The 17,786-nt window shown below is 35.8% G+C and overlaps 1 protein-coding gene across 1 annotated transcript in view; it reads left to right on the plus strand.

Annotated features, from left to right (window-relative positions):
* LOC129138295 (MAM and LDL-receptor class A domain-containing protein 1-like) overlaps nucleotides 1–15,207 on the plus strand; it is a 32,081-nt gene extending 16,874 nt beyond the window's left edge. Inside the window, exons 4-6 of the mRNA XM_063803624.1 lie at nucleotides 4,744–4,917; nucleotides 14,073–14,193; nucleotides 15,102–15,207. Of these exons, the coding sequence (XP_063659694.1) occupies nucleotides 4,744–4,917; nucleotides 14,073–14,193; nucleotides 15,102–15,103 (297 nt within the window). The 3' untranslated portion in view covers nucleotides 15,104–15,207. The remainder of the gene's footprint in view (nucleotides 1–4,743; nucleotides 4,918–14,072; nucleotides 14,194–15,101) is intronic.
* The last annotated feature ends 2,579 nt before the right edge of the window (nucleotides 15,208–17,786 follow it).

Below are 17,786 nucleotides of genomic sequence, written 5' to 3' on the forward strand. Positions count from 1 at the left end.
TAAAGGGTCTGATGTGAAGCAGAGAAGGCAGAGGTGGCTGAGGGTTTGGAGTAAAATCGAGAATGGCCATGAAGATCTGACCAAGGAGCTCTGAGATTGAGAAGGAATTAGAACAAAGTCCATAGGGAAGTTGAGAAAATTGGCAGAAAATTTGAAGAGGAGGGTTTCAACAGGAGATGATCAAAATTAAAAAAAAAAGAAAGAAAGAAAACAGAAAAATAAGGAAGAATTCATTTTGAACCTCTGAATCATGATCTTGGGTGTCCCAGACTGAAGTATCAGAGAGCCCAAGGTCCCAGAGGCACTGTACAGACACGAGAGCCAATGGAACTTAGACTATCACCCCCTCTCCAGCTTAGGTACTCATCCATATGCAGTAACTGGTGTAAATCACCAGATGTTCTTTCCTTTGGTAGTAAAATATATGATTTAATGTATACATATATATTTTTTAAAAATAGAAATAATTTAAAATCATAAGGATACAATTAAAAATGAAATAATTGGAGCTTCCATTTTTATCTTCAATATTCAGAAAGAACTGTTTGTTGGAAACTTTTTTAACCACATGAAATTCTCTTGAATGCAGTGATTCAAAGTCTTGAATAGTCATACTATATATAAAATCTGCCTTAGTGGAGACCCAATAAAAATAAAAGCAAGCCCTTTTTATTAACATTTTACTTAACTTGTTTTGAATGAAGCAGGCATGCATCAAGAACATTTCCTTTAAAAATGATCAAGTAGTAAATAAAATTTGAATGTTTGGTGTAATTTTCACGTACATGCTTTGCAGACCTGTTTCATGTAACATTCTGGGATGATGGACAATATTCCCTATGTTAAGTATAGTAGCTACTAGCTACATAGAGCTATTGAGCATTTAAAACAACTGAGAGGCCGGGCGCAGTGGCTCTGGCCTGTAATCTCAGCACTTTGGGAGGCTGAGGCAGGCAGATCACAAGGTCAGGAGATCGAGATCATCCTGGCCAACATGGTAAAACCCCATCGCTACTAAAAATACAAAAATTAGCTGGGTGTGGTGGCACGTGCCTGTAGTCCCAGCTACTTTGGAGGCTGAGGCAGGAGAATCACTTGAACCCAGGAAGTGGAGGCTGCAGTGAGCTGTGATCACGCCACTGCACTCCAGCCTGGGCAACAGAGTGAAACTCTGTCTCAAGAACAACAACAACAACAAAAACAAAACCATAACTGAGAAAATGAATTTTTCACTTTGTTTAATTTTAATTAATTTAAATTTAACAGCCACACTATTTTCACAATTTTGTAGTTATGCTCATTATAATTAAATGTTCATTTTCTTTTGCCACTCTTCCTCCAAAAGACTCAAAGGTCCCTAAGGACCTGTAATGCCTTATACATTTTTTTGACATAGAATAGATTATCTTTCTTCCTCTCTTTCCTCTCTCTCTCTCTCTGTTACTTTCTCTCTATATATTTCTGAATGTTTATAAGCATTTACTGACAGTCTTCTCATTTCTTTCTTCTTTTTTTAATGCAATTAACTGAATACTTAGAAAATACAAATTACTATAATAAATTTTTCATGATTTGGAGTTTAAGGTTTAGTGTTCTGCTACTGGCATGTACCAGGTTGAGAGGCACAGAGTTTCCATACTTGGTTACTACTTATGTGAAGTCACAGCTTGTATCAATAACTTAAAATTGATCATTAGAGAAATTCAAATCAAAACCACAATGAGATATCATCTCACACCAGTCAGAATGGCCATTATTAAAATGTCAAAAAATAACATGCTGGCAAGGTTGTGGAGAAAAAAGTATGCTTATACACTGTTGATAGGAGTGTAGATTAGTTCAACCATTGCAGAAAGCAGTATGGCAACTCCGCAAAGAGCTAAAAGCAGAGCTACTATTCCACCCAGCAATCCCATTACTGGGTACATATACCTACAGTACTAGAAATTTTTCTACTGTAGGTCAGGTGCAGTGGCTCACGCCTGTAATCCCAGTACTTTGGGCAGCTGAGGTGGGTGGAGTGCTTGAGTCCAGGAGTTTAAGACCAGTCTGGGTAACATGGTGAAACCCTCATCTCTACTAAAAATTTAAAAAAAAATTAGCTGGGTATGGTGGTGCAAGCCTGTAGTCCCAATTACTGAGAAGGCTGAGGTGGGAGAATTACCTGAGCTCAGGAGTTTGAGGCTGCAGTGAGCCGTGATCATGCCACTGCACTCCAGCCTGAACAACTGGAGTGAAACCCTGTCTAAAAAAAAAAAAAAAAAAAAAAAAAAGACATCATTCTATCATAAAGATACATTCACATGTATGTGAATGGTCATTGCAGCGCTATTTACAATAGCAAGGATATGGAATCAACCTAGATGCCCATCAATGACAGATTGGATAAAGAAAGAGTGGTACATATGTACTGCGGAATATGCAGCCATAAAAAAAGAACAAGATCATGTCTTTTGTGGGAACATGGATGGAGCTGGAGGCCATTATCCTTAGCAAACTAACACAGGAAAAGGAAACCAAATACCGCATGTTCTCACTTACAAGTTGGGAGCTAAATAATAAAAACAATGAACACAAAGAAGGAAACAACAGACACGGGGGTCTACTTTATGGGGGAGGGTGGAGGAGGGAGAGGAGCAGAAAAGATAACTATTGGGTACAATGCTTAGTACCTGGGTGACGAAATAATCTGTACAAGTCCCCGTGACACGTGTTTGCCTATGTAACAAATCTTCACATGTACCCCGAACCTAAAATAAAAGTAAAAAGGGAAAACAATGAATTAAAAAAATTTGTGGGCTGTATCAATAACTTTTGTTCAGTGATTTCACCCTCAAAAATTCAAAAGATAATGGAACATTCCTTGGTATTTAATAACTTAAGAATTTAAGTCTGCATAATTCAAATTCTATAAAAAAAGTAAATTAAATATAAGTTCTGAGCTCTTATCCCATTGACTATGGATCCCGTTGGCATTTATACTTAATACACTATTAAAATAACTTCACACTGGTGATGTACTGAGTGACAGTTTGACAGCTCAAAATTCTGATGGGACATGCACATCTCTTGTACAACTAGGTTTAAAGCTCTATTTTGCATATTTACAAGCTTGGGACATAGTGAAACTTACAGCAGGGATCTAAAATGTAATCGCAGTTGAGAAACATGAATCCTCTCTTTCCATGGAATTTAATTAAACATTTCTATTATTTTTGTTTCTAACTCACCTGTCAAGGTGTGAATTAAGGTAAGCACAGTAATAAAATCTGAAATGAAATAAACAGTCAGAATTTTTAAATCAGGTGGTCACAATTAAGTAGACATTGATAAAAATGTGTACCAAATAGATGCTTGGTGTTTTAAAATGAACAATTTTTTTAAAAAAAGCATTTAAAACATTTTTTTTGGTCAACATTCATCACTGGAATTGGGTCCCAACAGTGAAATACATGGCTTGCCTATATATACACTAGTATCTGTCCATGTATCAGTATAAAAGCACAATGATGAATGGGAAAACATTTTTTAAAAAGAATTTAAAATATAATGAACCTGAAAAAATGTCACTGAATCTAAAGAGAAGTATTCCACTTTTGTGGGACCTCATCTTTAAATGTTGGGTTTTTCTTTAAAACATACAGCCTTAGGACCTGTTGTATGATAATGAGAAGAAGCAAAAAAATTTGACTGCAGCGTACCTGAACTTGTTTTAATGGAGGTTTTGTGGGCATATTTTACAGAATGAATCATCCAGACAACATTGAGGGAATTAATTTTTGCCTCACACAGCTCCAGGTACTTAGAAAGTGGTCAGTAAATTTTGGTTGAATCAATAACAGTACGCAATTTCATGTTAGGGCTACTGCCATCAGCACCTGGCATAATCCTCTCTATTCTCTTCACTATGTAGTTAAGCCATCAAACCTTTAGATTGTGTCATTATTGATGGTGAATAGGAAGTGAAATGATTAAGCCTCCCTACCCTCAAAGAATGTTGTCTTACTTGGCTCAATTATTGATGAACAGTATCCTGTGAGCTTCCCCGTTATTTGTTAATGCTACCACAGAGACTAAATTGATATAAAGTATTAATTACAGTTTTTAAAATTAACCTAAGAAAATAATTTTTAAGGAAAGTTTTTCTTGTTTGAAACATCAAGTTTGTATAGTAATACTTGATTTTGTAACGTTGAGTCTCAACGTGTACCTCTCATATTTGTAAGAAGCCAGAGAGAAGGATTCTGGAAACTTCCATGGAAACAGTGGTACTGCCCATGACTGGGTTACACATCTGGGGGAAAGGAGAATTGAGAAGATTATATTTAACACAGAATTTGTTTGGAATATATATATATATATATATATATAGTTGTTGTTGTTGTTGTTGTTTGTTGTTGTTGTTTTGTTTTGTTTTGTTTTTTGAGATGGAGTCTCACTCTTGTTGCCCAGGCTGGAGTGCAATGGCGTGATCTCAGCTCACTGCAACCTCCCCGCCTTCTGGGTTCAAGCGATTCTTCTACCTCAGCCTTCCGAATAGCTGGGATTACACGCATGCACTACCACACCCGGCTAATTTTTTTGTATTATTAGTAGAGATGGTGTTTCATGCCTGTAATCCCAGCACTTTGGGAGGCCGAGGCAGGCAGATCACCTGAGGTCAGGAATATTTCAAATTATAGGAAAAACTACCAGAGACAGGTCAATGGAATATTTATATCATTGAAAACATGTTTTCAACAGGTGCAGTTTTGGTATCATTTGTCTCAACATTCAAATCTCTCAGTTTTTACAAGAACGTCTCTAGATGGAAACTTGCAAAAGCAAGGCAAAATAATCAGATTCTCCGAATCTCAGTGGAGCCACGCAAAAATTGATCTCATTGCAGAAGCGGGAGAATCTACTCTACCTTTTCAGGTAAGCACATACGAAATTAATACAACTCAACAGAAGACACTTATTTAATGCTAATCCTTTCAGATAACAATATAACACACATAGCTCATACCTTTTCAGGTGAGCACATATGAAATTAATACAATGCAACAGAAGACACTTATTTAATGCTAATCCTTTCAGATAACAAAATAACACACGCAGCTCATGAATTTATTCAACATTAATGAAGCAAACACATTCAGAGATCAAACACATGATCTGTGATGAGTAGAGAGGTTGTTTTGACTATGCACTTAAGACATGTGTAGAATAGTGGCAAAAATGGAGATAAGAAATGAATAAGATGGCAGAGAGAAGAGTAACTTAAAATCATTTCTAAGTGAAGACATTGGATTATATGATGTAGTGAAAAAAAAGTCTGACGTGGGCTGTAATATTTTAATCCTATTGCCTCACTTTCTGCTGCCTGGTAACATTGAGAATGTTATCCACCTTTGGGAACTGGAGGACATTATACAAAGTGAAATAAGCCAGGCACAGAAGGACAAATATGGCAGATTCTCACTCATGTGTGGGAACTAAAAAGTTGATCTCATGGAGGTAGAGAGGAGAATGGTGGTTACTAGAGGCTGAGAAAGGTGGGGAGGAGGAGGTTAGGAAGGGAGGTTTGTTAATGGTTAAAAAATGTAGTTAGTTAGATAGAAGGAATAAGCTGTAGTGTTTGATAGCACAGTAGGGCAATTATAACAAGTTATTATGTATTTCAAAATATTTAGGGGATAAGATTTGGAGAGTTCCCAACACAAAGAAATGAGAAGTGTGTGAGGAGATGGTATCCCAATTACCTTTATTTGATAGTGACACATTATATGCATGTATCAAAATATCACATTTACCCCATAAATATGTACAACTACTATGTATTAATAAAATATAATAATAAAAGAAGGCAATTGTATCTTGTCAAATGGGTGTTCTAATTTCTACCTTCCTGTATATAAGTCTTCTGGATGACATTTGAAAAGAGCTATTTTGGAAACTAGATTGGATGGAGTGGAATATGGTGGAAAGCACACTGTTTTGGAGTCAGTGGTCTGAGTTTTAGTCTCTGCTCTACTCATTGGTTGCTAAGTGACTGTGTAAATATTGTCTTTGTGCATCAAATTTCCTAACGTGTGAAAACCAGTGATGATAAAAGCAATACTCCAGGGGAGTCTGAATATTAAAGATAATATAGCTAAAATGGCAGCCATGAACATGGGCTCTGGAAACTTGGGTTCAAGTTAAAGGGTTGGGGGTGGTGGCTCATGCCTGTAATCCCAGCGCTTTGGGAGGCTGAGGCGGGTGGATCACGAGATCAGGAGATCGAGACCATCCTGAGTAACACGGTGAAACTCCACCTCTACAAAAAATACAAAAAATTAGCCGGGCATGGTGGCACGTGCTTGTAGTCCCAGCTACAAGCTGGGACTGGAGGCTGAGGCAGGAGAAGCACTTGAACCTGGGAGGTGGAAGTTGCAGTGAGCCGACATGGCGCCACTGCACTGCAGCCTGGGCAACAGAGTGAGACTCCATCTTAAAAAAACAAAAACAAAAAAGTGTATGATTATAGGGAAGTTACCGAAGCCCTCTATGCCTCTTTCATTAGTGGGGTGTGAGGATAATAGTTGGGGATTTAAGGTCATCTCATCCTCATTTCTGAACAAATTGAGATAAATATAGAGGTTAAACAGGTAGAGAATACATATTTTGGAGCAGATGGCTTTAGAATGTAGAGTCACTTATTTAAAATAATGCTTGATCTTAGAATAAATAGAATTACCCAGAGGACAATTGACTGTGCTGGAGAAATATAGAGCTCATACTCTAGGCGAAGTCTCTTACCTTTAGCCAGAGATAATATCAGTGTGCATGCCTCCTGAGGACAGGCTGGCTCCCAATAGTGGGTGTTGAATGGGAGAAGAGGATGAATCGAGCTCCCCCAGGTTACTCTTCTAACTTCACAGTCAGGTAAATCTTCCTCCTCCCACGGAGTGAGGGGTAAGTAACAGCAATGTTACTACAGTGAACCACCTCCCCATGAAAGCAGGAAGACTAGGGCATAAGCATCAACTGTAATCAATTACTGTTCTCTACTTTATAGAGTTATTGTGAGGATTATATGGTGTATACTTGTAAAGCACATGGAAGCAAATCTGGCACAAACACAGAATTCAGCTGTTTTTATTGCTGTAGTTATTCCTTGGATATTGTCTGGAAATAGTAGACACTCAATAAATCTTAGTGTTCTCTGTTTTATAAAGGGAATTCCCGCTTGATCAGAACTCTAGGCTTGATCATTAAAGGCTTCTTTACTCAGTGAAGGTCCCCAACGTCCCTTCTCAAAGATCAATTTATTCTATTCTCATATTTAATGGACAAAGACATCATGAATACTAGCAGCTCTTAATTGGGAAGCATTTGACACAAAGGCTGGTCATGGAATCATTTTGGTGTCAATCTCCATTGCAAGGAGCAGGGCAATGAAATCAGAACAATTTGATCTTTTGCCTCCTGCATTTATATTCTATAGAAAATTGTTTTCATTCGGTTTGCTTTGAGTTAGAATGAAACTCACCAAGAAGATCGTTCAGAGTTTGTCATTAATTGACATATTGAGAAGAAAATAGAATGTCCTTTCTAGCAGTAAGTGATTTCGAAATATGAGTTGAAACACATGCCATTTCTGTCTACAGCTGGAAGCTCTCATGGACCCATCAGCATTACTGAAGAGTTTCAGTGAATGCAATTTTTGTTTTCTCTTTAATGTTCTCCTTTTTGGATATAGTAATGGTTTTGCTTTGCAGTGCAAATGGAGACTATCCCTTATTATCTGGGGGCATATTAACTAGTTTGTAGATGGGCAGTGGTTTGGTTAGATTCTGTGATTTGGCTGCAATGGATGTGTGAGGGTTTCTAACCCAGCCCTGCTCCTCCCTCTCCCTTCATCCCCCTGCTGGTGGCTCAGCACCTTGTGTTGCTTTTTCTCTCCAATCAGCCTCAATGCTGAGTTCTTTCGAGGCCTCGGCCACATTGAATTCACCCCAGAGAAGCTAAGACTTTTCCTCTGTGTCTCCCCACTTAATCTGCCTATGAGTTGGCTACAGCACACATTTATTTTGGAAACTACAGATGAGTAAAAGAAAAATAAGAAAAAAACATCCCCTCACATTTCACTCTCAAGAAGCCCATGACAGCCCTATAATATCCAATCAGCAATTTAGAAAATTAAGTTTGGAAAGCAATAAGCTTTTTAAAAATGAGTTTAGAGGCAAAACCCAAGCTTCCCTGAACCACTGTGAGGCCTTTAGGCAGCTGATTTCATGATAGGTTTGATTAAACAGTGCTGCCCCCAATCTCCCAGAGGGTGTCATGTAATAAACACTCTCGGTGTTATGTTACCATTCTCAGCTCTGAGCTATTCACATTTCAAAACTCATCTGGCCCCAAAGACTTTAGATAAGGAACTGTGGACTTGCATTGATGTTCTGCTGTGAATCAGTCTGGATTTTATACATACACAATATATAAAAATAGATACACTTGCACAGATACATACATGGTAATATTTAATCCATGAGTATTGCATATATTTACTATTAAATATTTCTAACTAGTAGTTAAAACAGAGAGAAACAAATACCTAAATACAGCTCAGGATTAACTAATGTTAACATTTTGTTTGCTTATAATGTTAAAGTTTGTTTGCTTATGAAGATGCAACTTTTGTCTTCCTTGTATCTCTCTCCATCCCATTTCTTATCCTCTGCAGAAAAAAAAAGATGCTAATATTATGCTGGCTTTAACCTGATTTCTCTGAGTGTATTTTTAAAGATATGAAAATATACATGAGGATTCTAGCTAGGTACAGTTCTACTTTGTTCTTTTATCGACAACAAATGAAAAAGATATTCTCCCTACAAATAGTTAATCTAGCTTTTTAAATATTCAAATATTTAAAGTTTGTCTTCTTGGATATAGGCTAGGATTTAAGATTAGTAGCCTGAATCATTTAAGGGTGACCTTAGTCATTGTCTAGCTTTCAGTTCCACGTGACTAAGCTCTGAACATATTTATACAGTACAGTGTAATCCAGTCCAAATATTGGAAAGAAGAAAGACATCAAATCACGTGACCTCTGTGTTCCCTTTTAGCCATGAAATTCTGATTCAGTGTGGTTCTTTTGATGTCAATTGTAGACAGTATAACAGAATACAGATTGCTTTGGGTTTCATAGCAAATAAGCACCCCAAGTTAGGTAGGGCATTTGCTCTTCCTGCTGGCAAAGAATTAGGTTTACTGTTTTCTCTGTAAGAACAGCAAATTAATGACATTTCAATATTCCCTCTATTTCTTGTGAGAGTTTATTGGAAAAATTTAGGTCAAAGAGTTAATAGCATTTTTCAAATCTGTTTTAACTTGGCCTGCTCACTTGCTATGTTCAGCTTTTCACACAAATAGATTCTTTTAATATTTCTTTTCCCCCTAACTGTTGTGCTGTTTTAGTATCTCAAGGTGGCACTTTTTCTGAGTAGTCCATTGATTTCAAGTTGCTCTACTTTCTTCGAGCTTCCCATTAAAATGTAATTGTATCATATTTTAGATTTCATTTTGAAATGAACCTTTTGTGAAATTTCACACAATGATGGATACCATGTTCTCTCTTTATCGGAGTCAATGATATAAATCAATAACAATTTCCTGACATTATTTGACGATTCAGTGAAGGGTAAGATTCATAACACAAAAGTAAAAGGTGATCGAGTCTCCGTAAAGTTGCTGTGTCCTTGGCCTGCTTAATCTAGAGCTGCATGAAATCTTGTTTCTCCAGACAGCCCTATTCTGCAGCATCCACTAAAGCCCAGTTATCTCTTTATTTCATTAGAGAGATGCAGGATAGTATAGTCATTAATGGCTCAGCTTACATATTTTTCTTACTTGACATGTGACATTCAACCAATTACTTCTATTCTCTAATCTTCTGTTTCTTTCACCTTAAAATAAGACGAAAATAGCATCATCTTCACAGGATTAAAACCTGTGAATGTGACTGGCATATAGTAAGTGCTAAATAAAAGGTGGCTGCTGCTCTTATTATTGATACCATCATCATTCTTCAAAAATTAATATATTCCTACTACTCTCTACTCCTTCTTACTATATCTCTATTTTCTCTTGGATTCATATTCATTTTTTGCTCCTGTTATTTTTTTTGAAAACAAGATTTCTATGTTAATTGCATATTTGTCTGGAAAAGCACCTGAGTTTTGCACTTGTAAAAAGTAATCACTTGATTATGAACATTTATGAATTTTTGTGGTTCCTAAAAGCAAGAAATTATTTTGTTCATAGAAGGAATAATATAATTGAATAAAACAGAAATCAACAAGATCCCAAAAAATAGTTTTAGAAGAGTGAGTCATCTAATTCAATTTAAAATGTAAATTATTCAATTACCTTGAGAATCTTATCAAATGAGGTTTTCACTCTTCCTCCATCTGTGGTTGAAACAGCTCTTCTGAGTGACCTCTTTCTCACTTACTGATTACCAATTGATGCTGACTGTAGTTCCGAAAGGGAATTGGTCACAACATTTTATATATATATATATATATGTATATATATACACACACACACATATATATACACACACATATATATGTGTCTATGTGTGTATATAAATACACACACTATATATGTCTATGTGTGTATATATATATACACACATATATGTGTGTATGTGTGTATATATACATGTATACACGTATATACGTATATATACGTGTATATATGATATATATCATATATATGATATATATACATATATGTGATATATATATCATATATACATATATGTATATATATATCAGTTTGGTTATATATATACATATATACACATATACACATATATACGTATATATATGATATATATCATAATATATGATATATACATATATGTGATATATATATCATATATGTGTATTTACACATATATGTGATATATATATCATATATACATATATGTGTATATATATCAGTTTGGTTATGTATATACATATATACACATATATACACATACATATATATACATATATACACATATATACATATATATACATATGTATATGTATATGTATATGTATATATCAGTTTGGTTAAAACCAGCAATAAAAAATAGGAACAGCCAAGGTGATTTTGAAACCATGAGATGGTCATTATTTACAGGTGTAACAGACATTTTTTGAAGGAAGTAATTGCTTGTATTTTAAAATTCGTATGATTTTAATTAATGGTAGAATTACAATTTCTAATTGTATAATTATGAATTTAACTATGTAGAAGTCAGCAAGCAAAATATAGATGACCTAATATTATTTTTATTTGGCTTTTGAAGTCGGATTTATCCTTCCATTTTAATATGAATATCTAAAGGAACCTGGTGGGTCCCTTCAGGTAAAATAATGTAACCACATTTTAAAGACTACCTCAGGATTTTACTTCACCTCATCCCAGGGCCCACCTATTCCATTCAAATAATGTGAGCGTGTACCTCTTTAGGAGCATAGAGAAGTGCCTCAAACTGTCGTTTTTTTTTTTTTTTCTCCAGTTTTCTCTGAGTAGCACAGACCTTCAAATATGATGGTCAACAAATGCTTGTCTAATGAGTCTGAAGAATTAAACATCTATTTTAGTTGACATCAATGCAAGATGTATTATAATAATGAATATAGAAAAACTCTTTCAAAAGTTAAGCTGTCCAAAAAAATCACAGTCACTTAATGGTATTAAACACAATATATTTCTAAAGTACAATACTTGTGTATATTTTACCAAGATCCTTCTTCAAAACCTATGTTATTTTCTGCCTCTGGAATGAAGGCTAAATTTCTTAGTTTAAGATTCTACTGAAATCATCTCTAATCAGAATCTTAAAAAAATATTATGTACATCACATTAAAATATCAAAAATTGCAAATAAAGCAACAGTCCCTGCTGACCACCCTCATCACCCACCATAGATTTTATCTTGAGTATCTTTAGATACAAGTTTATTTTTACTTCCAGTCCATTTTCTATTTACTTAATATGTATAAATGTACCACATATACTTGGAAATCTAAACCATTGTATGTTTTCAGCCTAAGTAATATTATACTATAATATTTTTCTGTAACTTAATTTTTTTACTCCAAAACACATGTTGAATTTCTTTCCATAATGACACATGGCGATAGATATTATTTTTAACTGGTATAGTATTTCGCACTATTGATTGATTCATTCACATGTAAATTCTTTCCTGTCATTTGTCATCAAAACCAGCACTGAAATAAACATTCCTGCACAAGCCTTCATGTGTATACCTTTGAGTGTCTCACTAGGATAAATGGCAAGAAATTAACTCAATTTTTATAGTCTATGCAATTTTTCTTTTTAACAAATGCTATCTAGTTTCTCTCCAATTGAGCTGTACCAACTCATGGAATTTTCCTCTCCATCTATTATCTGATTAATTTGTTGTTCTCTTAAAATCTTATACTCCGTTAACACCCATCAACATTTTCTAAACACACCATACACTTTCTCATCTCTGTGTTTTTGCTGCGATTGCTGCCTCAGTTTCTCGAGGTAAAATGTTTTGCCCAACAAAATTTGGTATCATGGAGGCTTACTATTACTTTTCCACCAAATCTTTTCCCAAACTCTCATTATTGGCAGAAATAATGAAGTGTCTTCTTTGAGTCTCCTAGGATCTTATACTTATTTCTTATACAGCATTTATGATGTAGGGTAGTGAATGTATCATACGAAGTGTAGGAGAGGAAAAGTAATACCGTTTCCTCACTCATCACAAGGGACATGGCTGGAACCCCTATAACAAAAGAGAGGTTAAAAAGAAAAAAAATAACAAATTTACTAACATTTTATGTGACATAGGGGCCTCCAAAAACAAAGGCCTGAAGACCAGGGAAAACTCTCTATGTTTATGCTTAAGTTCAACAATGAATGGACAATCATGAAGAAATACAAATGGACAGAAAGAATATGATCTCATTGTAAAAACTTGGAGAGAACTCAGCAAAGATCTTTATGGGCCTCTCTGTGTAGTGTTTCTTTCATCCAGGTATAGATAGGGTAGGACACCAGTTAAATGAGGTTCTTATGGCCTATTTTGAGGAGAAGTAAGCCGGATAATTCCTTTATGGCTGGCTCTCACAAAGGAAAGAGAGGGGAAGGCAGAGAGGGACTCCAAGGTGCTATATTTTGGGACAGCATGTTCTGACTCCAAGGTGTTGTATTTTGAGATAGCATGTTCTGAGCCCTGGCACAAGTAAATTTAATGATCCTGGAGATTGGAGACCCTCCTTGATAGGATAGAAATGTACCTTCTGTCTGTGTCCTGGACTGGTGGTCCACTATGCAGGTTCATAAGATTCCTGGCATAAATTACTTCTTCCTTTCCCTCCTTTCTCTCTCTCTCTCTCTCTTTTTTTCTTCTTGGAATAACAACATAATATGAGTAATTAACAAGAAAGAAAACAAATTATATCAGTCATTATTCAGCGTTAGAATAAACTAAAATTAAATAGATGTCTCTGAGTGCTTCAGCATATGAATATTATCAACCACTGTATGTGGTTATTGATGTGTGCTTTACTACAGTGAGTATGTTTCTGTGTATGTATATAATATATATTATGTTTGTATGAATGTATATAATATTTAAATATTTTAATATGGAAATAAATCATTGCCTTCAGCACACTGATTACAAATCAATTCATATCTCAATTAAATTGAGTTGTAAGTCACACAGTTGATTACCCCAAAGAGCTCATTATAAATGCATATGACTCTTAATGGCTCCAATGAGAAGAGAGCCCTTCACTCGTGATGAATGTTACCACTTTAATTGAAACAAGGTTACCTTTGGCATTAAGGTACATAAGACGCTGTCAAAGCAGTTATGGTTTTATAAATTTAAATTAGGATGTTCTGGTCAGAACAGTTTTCTAAAATTAGATTGGAGAATGGGACAGATGTAAATAGGGTTCCTCTACACAAAGAAATATGATTGTAAGACATTACTTTTGTGATGTGTTTTTAACAGTTTTATCTTTCTGTAATTATAGTTAATTTTGGAAGCTACTGTTTTGTCATCAAATGCTACCGTTGTTCTAGATGACGTCAGTGTGTCCCAGGAATGTGAAATTTCCTATAAATCACTACCAAGGACCAGTACACAAAGCAAGTGTAAGTTTTCCCTTGTCGTTGTTGCTGTTTTAAACATTGAATTAAGCTCTTCTCAGTATCAAAATATAAAATGTATTAGAGTCACGACTACCTAATACAGGGTGTGGATTATATCACTTGTTCTTGAAACCTAAAATATATATATATATATATTTTAAAAGGTAAACAACTGGTCTAGTCCTTAGGCCTCTCTTCCAGTAATATGGAAAATATTCTATGCTTGCAGCTGAAATTATTGCATCCAAATATTTTAATTATAAATATTATGAAAAAATTATAATTATTTTGCATATTTTAAATACACTTTTATAAATATTCACTTCTCCATTAATTTTATTCAGAACTTCAAATGAGCATGTAATAATATTCATATTTCAGGATCACCCAGGAGTTCAAAAAAAGCAAAAAGCTTGTGTTTGGGAAAATGATGTAAGGCCAACCAAAATTTAAAACTGGACCTTAAAATTCTGTGTTTCTATTCAAAATTTAATATTTTCAAATCACAGATGGAGTTTGTCTAATTCTTTGACTAAATTTTTTGGAGAGAATATCAATTACAGGCCAGAAATGTTGCCATAAAAATGGATCTCATATAGTCAACTATGTATTTTAAAACCTAATCATTATTTAGATTCTGGGATCATGTACACATTGAAAGAATTTACACTATACCTTCAGTTACTTTCTCTTTCTAATACTAATTGATGTTTCTCTCTGACCACTCCTACCCTCAGATCTCAATGAATCTGACAATATTAAAAATGTTTTCTGAAAAGTGTCACACTATATTTTTCTTAATCTGTATCTATGGAAAAGATTTGCATATGAAAATCAGACATACTGTATATTCCTAAGTTATATTTACTTAAACAACATATTTAGAGAGTGCAACAGTTGTATTCTTACAGGAGCTGAATGGACTAATCAAGAAAAATTTGGGTCACATGATTCTGGATTGAGACGATTAAAGAACTTTTAATTAAAGGTCCTTTATTAAAGATATTTTTCATTCGAGAGAGTGTATATTTCTGGGTGCTAACTTATATTGGGTTAACGTGTATTTACTTTTTTCAGAATGTGTATCCTGCATGCATAATAGACCATTCTAAGCTCTGCGCATGTGTTCATGCAAGTGTGTGTGTGTGTGTGCATGTGTGCGCGTGTCTGCCTGTGTGTCTGCATATGTGTGTGTGCATGCCTGTGTGTCCGTGTGTGTGCGTGCATGTGTGCATGTGTGTGTGCGTGTGCATGCGTGTGTGCATGCTTGTCTGTGCACATGTGTGTATGATTCTGATAGACACCGAGGAGTGCAGAGCATCAGATTTAATGATTCATTTAAAGATTCATGAGTTTGGCCAGGCGCGGTGGCTCACACCTGCAATCCTAGCACTTTGGGAGGCTGAGCCGGGCGGATCACTTGAGGTCAGGAGTTCAAGACCTGCCTGGCCAACATGGTGAAACCCTGTCTCTACTAAAAATACAAAAAAATTAGCCAGGGCATGGTGGCGGGCACCTGTAGTCCCAGCTACTCGGGAGGCTGAGGCAGGAGAATGGCGTGAACCCAGGAGGCGGAGCTTGCAGTGAGCCGAGATCGCGCCACTGCACTCAAGCCTGGGTGACAGAGCAAGATTCCTCTCAAAAAAAAAAAAAAAAAAAAGATTCACGAGTTTTTAAGGGTTAAACAGGATTACCTTATTTTTGTTGTTTAATTAAAGATTTTCTTTCTCCTAATTAAATACCACATCACCAGAATCATAATAGCTGAAAAGCATTAAAGTTGGCATTGAAGAGCATTCTCTTGTAATGTAGTATTTGTAGGTATAGGGGCAGAAAGGTGTGACAAAAACCTTTCCTCACCCATCATAAGGGTCACAGCTGACACTCCGAGAATGAAAGACAGTTTAATGAGAGAAAAGCGTAACAAATTTGTTTATCAAAGTTTTACTTGACACAGGAGCCTTCAGAAATGAAGATGCAAAGACCCAGAGAAAAGCATGTGCTTTATTTTATTTTTTCGTTTTTATTTGTTTTTCAGCCCCTTTTCCTATTTAGAAAACTGTGTATTTTTCTGCTTAGTTTTGGTGAAGAACAAACAGCCATTTTGAAATGTGATCGGACAAAAGGATATGATCCAATGGTAACAGACTGAGCAGGGAAACTTAGCAAAGCCTCTGTGTTCAGGGTCTCCTTGACTCCTTTGTGTAGAATTTCTTCACCCCTGGGAACAGGAAAGGACCCCTCTAGAATGAGGATCTTGTGACCTAATTTCAGGCAAGATAAGCCAGATAATTTCTTTATGACCAGCGCTCACAAAGAAAGGTCAGGGAAGATCAGAGTGACCTTGCTCCTGGGGTACCTCCCAATCTCCTTCAGTTCAAAGTACTTTGGGGCAGCCTTTCCTGAGCTCTTACCGAGGCAAAAGTGTGGTTAAAGGTTTTAAATCATTACTAAAGTTAACCTTAGCAAAAGTTTTTGAGACACTTGATCTTGCTTATGGAGAATTCTTTTCTTAAATTCACTCAGGATTCATGGATATGTGCATCCATCTGAACACCAGATCAGTTGGATAGATAATATATCTAATTAGGACAAATTACATGAATGATTCCTGAAAGATCAATGGATGTACACAAAGGAAAAAAAGGCGTTTCTTATTGTTTTTGCAAATATGTCCAGTAGACAATTATAGGATCTCATTTGTGGAGTTCAGTATTAGTAATGGGCAGAAGTTTATGGAGAGAAACTGAAAGGAATATTTAAAAACGTGCCATGCTCCATTGACAGTAAATTGTTATATGTATGCAGCAGAATGGCCAAAGGTTTACCCAGACTACCCAGACCCTGTACAGGACTTGAAGTTTTGAAATCTTTAATAGGCATACAAATGGCTGCACCACTTCAAAGCAATCTTAGAGCTGTAGTTTTCTGCTCACAGTCCGCGTGATGAAAATCGCAAGTGCTACTTTGATTTGGCCTTTAATCAAGCTTCTTCTCCTTCAGAATATTTAAAAGCTACTGTTGATGAAATAATTTTACATTCTGTTTATTTGTTAAAGGGAGAGAGCCTGTTTTACGCTCTTAATCTCAATTTTGAAGCCAGATTTGTGCCTGGTGAGGAGGCAGGTTGTATTTCATCCAGGAAGATACGCGATTTTCCAACTGAGTGCCCAAAGGGAGCACATGAAACTAATTGCTGTGAGTGCATTACTGACTCCTTCAGCAGATATTTATATGTACATATTTACTCTCTGAACGTAAAGTGCACACTACTCAAGTGAGCATTGTATGATGAAGACAGTCAGAACAGAGACCTCTGCATGATGGAAATGACTTGCCGGTGAGAACAAACCAGATTCTCTTTAAACTAGAGGCGATGAATGAAAACGTCCTGCTAACTTTCAGTTTTGCCCTGTTGGAGAATAACATTTGAAATATGTGCAGGATAGCGCTCAAAACACAAGAGCAAGGATGTATCTAGCCAGTCGTAGAAAAATAAGTAACACATGACACCACTTATATGAGGTATCCATGTAGTCATATTTGTAGAATCAGAGTAAAATTGTGGTAACCAGGTTCTGGGAGGAGAGGAAGTG

Source organism: Pan troglodytes, chromosome 22, assembly GCF_028858775.2.
Source record: "Pan troglodytes isolate AG18354 chromosome 22, NHGRI_mPanTro3-v2.0_pri, whole genome shotgun sequence".
Taxonomy (NCBI): Eukaryota; Metazoa; Chordata; class Mammalia; order Primates; family Hominidae; genus Pan; species Pan troglodytes.